This window comes from Brachyistius frenatus, unplaced genomic scaffold (assembly GCF_029030835.1).
Source record: "Brachyistius frenatus isolate BFR_SWC_R1_liver_20210118 unplaced genomic scaffold, ASM2903083v1 Contig_69, whole genome shotgun sequence".
In the NCBI taxonomy this organism is placed as follows: domain Eukaryota; kingdom Metazoa; phylum Chordata; class Actinopteri; family Embiotocidae; genus Brachyistius; species Brachyistius frenatus.
Window position 1 is genome coordinate 139682 of NW_027210668.1, and position 7819 is coordinate 147500.

The 7819-nt window shown below is 44.4% G+C and overlaps 1 protein-coding gene across 1 annotated transcript in view; it reads right to left on the reverse strand.

Moving 5' to 3' along the window:
- Positions 1-4414: 4414 nt before the first annotated feature.
- Positions 4415-7819, reverse strand: part of bsk146 (brain specific kinase 146) — a 13509-nt gene continuing 10104 nt past the window's right edge. Inside the window, exons 4-5 of the mRNA XM_069707438.1 lie at positions 6964-7155; positions 4415-6878 (exon numbers count right to left, since the gene is read on the reverse strand). Of these exons, the coding sequence (XP_069563539.1) occupies positions 6087-6878; positions 6964-7155 (984 nt within the window). The 3' untranslated portion in view covers positions 4415-6086. The remainder of the gene's footprint in view (positions 6879-6963; positions 7156-7819) is intronic.

The window sequence follows — 7819 nt, forward strand, 5'->3', positions numbered from 1 at the left end:
TATAATTTAAAATTCTCTTGATGACTTACAAAGCTCTGCATGACCAGGCTCCATCATATCTTAGAGATCTTATAGAACCATATAATCCTAGCAGAGCACTTCTCTCTCAGTACGCTGGTCTACTTGTGGTTCCTAGAGTTTCTAGAAGTGGAATGGGAGGCGGAGCTTCAGTTTTCAGGCTCCTCTCCTGTGGAACCAGGATCTCTATGCTGTCCTTTTCTCTCTCTGCTCTCCTCTCACCCCAACCGGTCGAGGCAGATGTTCTCCACCTCTGAGCCTGGTTCTGTCGGAGGTTTCTTCCTGTTAAGAGGGAGTTTTTCTTCCCTCTGTTGGAGGTTTTTCTCCCTTAAAGAGGAGGTTTTTTTCCCTCCTAGCTTATGTGGGAATTGTTGAATTGTTGGTTTCTCTGTATAATATTGTAAAGTCTTGCTGTAAGGACTTTAATGTGTTAAGTGCCATGAAATAACCTGTTGTGATTTGGTGCTATATAAATAAAATTGAATTGAATTGAATTGAATTGAATTGAAATTGAATTGAATTGAATTGAACACCCAACAACACAATGGTATAAAACAAATTAAAAAAGGGTATAAAAGAAATGAGTTGATCACTAAAATCAATTAAAATCAGCAAAGGCACTCTGATAAAAGTTTGTTTTAAGAAGAGATTTAAAAGATGTCACTGACTCTGCAGACCTCAGGCAGCTCATCCAATGCTATCCTCAACTACTGCCCAGTTTAAAACATTTGACAGAAAAGTCATTCAAATAGTTACATTACTCATGACATTCTAACACAGTAAATAATAATCTGTAACTTATTACATTTTAAAAGTAACCTCCCAACACTGCTGACAAGGTATTAAATGTTAGATGTTAAAGACCTGCGTTTTTATTATGAACATGTTCAAATGAGCCGCTCGGAGATGAAGTGAGAGCAGGCGGCAGCAGAAGAGACGAGTACGGCGCCGTCTGGACAGGAAGTCACACACACACACACACACACACACACACACACACACACACACACACACACACACACACACACACACACACACACACACACACACACACACACACACACACACACACACACACACACGTCCTGTGAAATCCGACTTGTGACAAGGTGACCAATTAAAACGCGGTACAGTCAATCTGTTCACGGTTTAACAGCCGTGTTACATGAACCCTCCAGCATCATATCAAACTGTAAATACGGTGAAACAGCTGAGCAGACCGGCTCCTCTCAGACATCTTGTGTAAAATTCAAAACATGAATGAATAGAAGAAAGTGTCCGTGAGTCACAGCTGTACAGATGTTCCTTTAGAATCCTTACAACCCACTTACCGGATGTGTTTGTTCCTAAATACTACGAGGATTGAATCAGCAGTTCATAAATTATGATGTTATATCATATGAATGTGTTCCAGCCTCTCAGCCTCAGATCAGGTGGGAGCCGTGCGTTTCCCATCATGCCCCGGGGCAGTCAATGCTGAGCAGAAGTTAGTCGGTTTGTTGACAAACAACTCTGATGTGGTGTTGTTGTTGTTGTTGTTGTTATTCTCTGGATCAACAGTCAGCTTGAAGAAGTTGCAAAGATTTAAAATGTTTGGAGGTGTGTGATTGGCTGAGGAGCAGAACAGTGAAGCTTCCTAACAACACCAATGAAATATGACAATAGTGACAGAAATACGCAAAATCTTTAAATAAGTGAAAGCTAATGAAACCAAGTATGAAGGAAGGACATAATATTTCATAATATTTACTCAAGTGTTCATAACTATTAAATTGGTTGCTCCATTTATGAATATGATTATAGAAAAAATGTCCCCTCAGGGATTAATAAAGTAAATACCTACCTACCTACCTAGACGGAAATATTTTGTATTCCTTTTTTGATTTAAAATGATCGACACAATTTTGTGAGCTGTGATGAGAACACACATCTGCAAGTTCACTGTGAGCTTCATCGAAGGGATCTCCAACCTTTTCCCCCTCTGAGAGCATCTTTGACCAAATGAAGAGCAACTCGTGTTCAGTAACATGTATTCACATAGCTAAGCTCCACCGAGACCTGAGGGGTGTTACTCCGGAGCCGGGTCAACATATCCAGGCATCCTTTATCTGAGCTGACTCAGCAAAGCGGAAACTCTCCGGCAGCGATCATGGCGGTGGTCATCAGCTTCCCCTGTTAACTCAGAGCTTTCTCAGAGGAGGTGTTCACGGCATCTGACCCATCACAGACACGGACAAGTGTCCCGACAGCAGAGCCACATGTTTAAAAACCGAGGAGCGAACTATGATTAAAAAAAACAACCATAATGAAGTTTAACACATAATCCACACTGGAAGCAGCGCAGCTGCTGCAGCTGCTGGATGACGCAGAGGATGTGCAAAAAAAAAAATCAAAAATCAAAATCACCGCCTCTTACCATGAACGCACTAATTTGCATATTTCATTCAAATTCATTTCCTATTTCTAGATGTATTCTCATGACGCGTATGAACGTTTTAGTCTCATCGTTTCACCTGTCTAACGCAGCGAGGAGCAAATGAGAAATAAATCTAAAATCAGAACTGAAAGCGAGAGGTGGGTTTACTGTCAGAGCTTACAAACAGTGATTTAGTGCATCAATCAGTCCCAGATATCAGTAAAAAGACATGAAATCAATTTACGCCTCATATATAAATCACAGTCACAGAGGTCTGTCGGTCTGATGAACGTTTGTGGAAGAGGGAAAAAAAAGAAGACAAAAATCCCAATTTTACTCCAACAACAATTCTCATTTTATTGACTAAATCTCAGTTTACAGGAAGACAGTTGTATTGCAAAGACAAAACCGGATTTGAGTTCTAGTGCGTTGGTCATCTACTCACTAAAACTCCACTAAAATCATGATGCTTGGAAACAAGTCACCGGACAGAAAGACACCGCAACTCCATTACGACACGTCACGTGGAGGGATGAGATGAGGAGGCAGCCGTGACCGACTCAGACACGTCGGGGGGGGGGACGACGCGGAAGTCGCAGACTTGAAACGATGGTTTGGTGTGACTCGTCCGTCCTCTAACTGCTCCACTGGTTCATCTGAACACACTGCTCGTCCAAAACATCTGTCTCCACGTCATGAAATCGTACGTATTCGTTCAGAATGACACACGATGGGGCTTTTCTTCATTATTACTTATAGGATTTATAGTTCGTGAGGTTCGAGCTTCTCCTTATTTAAGCAAAGTTACTGCTGCGCCTACGTTAATACAAACCCAACACTTCCGGTAATCATTTCAAATGAAAAGCCCTCCGGTGTTTATGAAGACAGAAACCCTTCATGTCTTAATAAAGTCATTCATATGAAACATTTGCTGGAAGGTGTTGTGACTGAAATCGAACAATCAAAACTTTAGAAGACTAATTCAGAACAACCTTGAAAATGCCATAATTATATTTGACTTTATTAAATTAAAATGAATCAAATATCTTGACGACATTATTGACTAAAATGTCTTTGTCTCCAGTTGTCCGACTTGTCCAAAAGTTAAATGAGCTGCCAGCTGGGTGTGGTGCAGGAGACTGTTCTTCTCTTTGCTTATATGTCAGAGATTATTGATCTGCGCTGAATGACACCAAACCATCTGGAAAGTAACGCGCTGAAGTATTTTGGATTCCAAAGCATAGAAAGCTGGCGTTGAATCTTCTATAAAGCTTTTAGCTTCCGACTTTACTTTAGTTTTTCAAATAAAAATCCACCCTTCAGCCGTCTTAACGACGTCCCTTACGTTGCTTGTCGTCACGCGTAAACATGGACGTTTTCTGGACTGCGGCTGTGGGAGGTGTGAGCGCCGCGGGCGAAGGAAGGACTCGATGCGGTCATGGTGAGCGTGACGCGGCGGGGGCCGACGCAGTCAGCGCCGCTCGCAGCTGGCCGACGGGGGAGCGACGGCGCGGCCGCAGCGTCCGTATCAGGACCGGCCTTTGTTCTGAGTCAGAAGGCTGCCGATGAGCTCAGAGGTTGTCACAAGATGTAGTCATTAGCATACTCTCTCTCTCTCTCTCTCTCTGTGTCTCTGTCTCTCTGTCTCTCTGTGTCTCTCTCTCTGTCTTCGGAGAACATGATCCAACATGTGTTATGTAAGAACTGAGTGCAGCCGATGTTTAAGAGAGGCAGACTCTCCCAAGGTGAAGACACGTGTTGTTTGCAGACGTCCACAGAGTACTACAGCTTGTGACGGGAGAAACACGGAGCAGGTTTTTGCACAACGCGGAGCTTCAGCACATACAAGGTCATGCAGGTTCGTCTGGAAAGCAACACTCAAAACGCCCATTCCCAAGCATGAGCCAATGCTTTGATTTTTTTGTTGTTGTTGTAATTAGTTCGGTGATATTCACGAGGACTCCAAAAGGAATGGATTGCTTCTTCTTCTTTTTTTTTGCCGTTAATTGTAAAAAAAATGTTTTTCAATCAAATCCCGGCCACAGTACTTCATTAAAGGGCCGTGTAGAAGCAGAAACCTTCTCAACCCGTGCTTTTAATTCAAGCCTGTATCCTCATGCTTAGCTTCTTTTGATCTGTTTTGAATGAGTGAGATGAGTACATGACATTAATAGCAATACAAATACATCACACTGAATAGAAACTAATTATTGTTCAGATTTTTTTTTTTTTTTTTTTTTTTTTTTTTTTTTTTTTTAGCCCTAGGATGTCTCGAGATCATAACTCCAATATTCACTCTGGGACACAATGCAAGAAATTGTGCTACTGCAAAAAATTCACATCACGACATTTTTACATTTCTTTATATCATTTTTTTCCTCTTTTTTTTGTGTAAAGCTGGTTCTAATTTTTTTGTGACGGTAAGTTTGAGCTACTCATGCAGTTTATAAAAGGTGACTCGTGATTTTATTTTTAATTTTTTTTCTTCAGATTGAATTGAAACTGATCATTTCTATTTTCAGACAATACTTTTTAGCCAAAAGTTTAGAACGAAAAACATTTTTCCATAAATGTTCCGGAAAAAAACAAAAACAACAACAACAACAACAACAAGCGATGCGGACAGAATATTTTTGGAAAAAGCCTCAAAGAAAAGTTCTACAAACAGAATTTCAAGAGTGAGTAGAAAAAAGTCTTTCAACGGTGAAGTAGATATGTTTGTCACGAAGAACAGAGACATCATAAAGCCTTCGCTCGCCGTCGGCCAACGGAGGGAGAATATTCCATCTGAAGTCTATCCAACTCACACAATGTACTCGTACCGATATGTACAGCAGCCGACCGGATGTGTTGCCGAAGCGGGTTTTGGCGCAGCTCTGCCTGAACGCCTCGTTACAATGTCAAATTGAATGGAAAACAAAAAGCAACTTTACAAAAGAAACAATAGAAAAAATAGATTTAGATTCAAATAAATAATACAATTCTCAAAGCAAAATAAATCCACTTCTTCTGGTTTCATACGTACAGAACGGACGACGGTTACACACAAACACACTCGCACTTTCACATTTTTGTTACACGTGAACCGTTTGACGCCACCGCTCGCTCGCTCGCTCGCTCGCTCGCTCTTTTTTATTTATTTTTTTATTTTTTTATCTCGCGAGGTTTTTTTTCCCCTCGAGTTCAAGTCTTCTTCAAAAATACAAATCCTTTGTCCCTCGGCTTCATTAAAAACGACACGTCTCGAAGAGGTCACACAGCTTTTCGCCACTTTCCCCGTCTCTGCTTGTTTTTTTGCTCTTAGTATTGCTTTAAGAAATCGATTTTGGTCTTCTTCCGGATGGTTTTCGTGACAGAATCCCTCGTGGAAGCAATTTTTGTTGTTGTTTTCATTTCTCCTCGGCGTATCCCGACGACGCGCTCGATTCAAAGAGTAAACGGGGTTCTGAGTCTTTTTAGAGGACGTGTGACCATAAATGTTCCCCCGGTGAGGAACGGATGCGTTCTTCTTTTCTTCTGTGTGCTCTTCCTTTCCCGGGATGTTTCAAACAGGATTCGTGTTAGTATTTGTTCTTTTTGTTTCTTTTTCCATGCATGCACATCTACGTGGTTGGACGAGAGGTATAAAAGTGTGAACCGTTGAGTCCGAGGCTCAGACGCAGATCTCGATGGGCGTGGCCACCAGCATGCGGCTGCCCGGGGAACCGTTCTCTCGCGGCATTCGATCGTAACTGTTGGTGGACGACACGGAGCTGTTGGTGGAGACGGAGACGAAGTGGTGGCCGCCGCCGGGCTCCATCATCCCTCCTTTGGCCCCGCCCCCGCCGCTGCCCCTCTCCACCGCCATGGGAGACATGGGAGAGAGGGGCGACAGCGGGGAGCGAGGGGACAGAGTCTGCATCTTCATCCTCTCCACCAGGAGCTCCTCGTCCTCCTCCCCGGACGACGACGAGATGGTGCCGTCCACCTCCCCTCGTACGCCGCCGCCGCCTCCTCCTCCTCCTCCTCCTCCGCCGTTACCGCCGTTGCCGCCGTTGCCGCCGCCGCCGACCCTCTCCCCACCGGCTCCGCCTCCCGTGTTGCCGTTGTTGTTGTCGTTCTCCGCGTCCAGCATCCAGGAGTGGCTGAAGTAGCCGAACACCTCCTTGACGGAGCAGCGGCGGTCCTGCTCGACCGAGAGCAGCCGGCGGAACATGCGGAGGGCCTGCTCGGTGAACCGCCTCCACTGCGACGGCACCGTGTTCGTCCTCCTCCTCTGCCAGCGGATGAACTCCTGGTAGAAGGAGTCGGAGGGCAGCGCCTTCTCCCACGGGAAGTTGCCAGTCAGCATGCAGAAGAGCAGCACCCCGAAGGCCCAGACGTCGGTGCTGTAGTCCACGCAGAAGCCCTCGTGGCGGGACACGTCGCAGAGCTCCGGCGCCGTGTAGGGGATGGTGCCGCTCACCTGGAGGGGGGAACCACACCGGTGTCACAACCGCGGAGGAAACAAGAGGTTACAGGGAACTACAGAAAGCAGAAGTGCTACTCACTCTCTTCACGGGCGAACCGGCGCGACGCGTCATGCCAAAGTCCGACAGCTTGACCTTGCGGCACTCTCGGTCAAAAATGAGAATGTTTTCGGGCTTGATGTCTCTGTGGACCAGCTTCTTACAGTGCAGGTAGTCCAGAGCGATGGCTACCTGGTGCACGCAGCGCTTCGCCACCGACTCGGGGAGACCGACCTTCAGGACCGGACGGGGGGGGAGAACAGGCGCAGGACAGTGAGGCAGCGAGTTTGGTCAAAATGAAGCACGCTGTAAGCTTTGATTCAGACGGAGGATGAAGTCACTCAACACCATCGGTGGCTCATTCATTAACTGTGAGGCTACCAGCTGGCGACGTGACGTACGATCTCTCATTCTACCTCCAGATTACAAAAAACGCAGGATTATGATGACATCTGTGTCTTTGTTTTCTTTAATATTGTGTATTTGCGTTCTCCTTGCTTGTCTTGTGCCTTTTACTGTGCATGCGATGTATTTTCTTACAATATATAATGTCAGTGTTAAAAAAAAAACCTGCCTCAATTCATTAAAGATCTAATATTTGATTATTTATCCAACACTAGTGGAAGTTGATGTTTTTTTTTCTGTTACTGTCACTCGGGGCGCCAAAGAAGGGAATTTGTCTAATTCTACATTAGTGTCATTAAATTATGGGACATATTGTTATCAGAGGTGACATAATACATTTTGTTCCGATTCAGGATTCAGAGTGTACCTAGATATGACGCACATCATTCATCAAGTGTCAAAGTGTCAATCGATTCACGAGATTTCTTATTTGGGAGTGAAAACGATTCCGCTAATTTATTTCTTTTTATTGGCAACAGTCCCCGATTCTGAA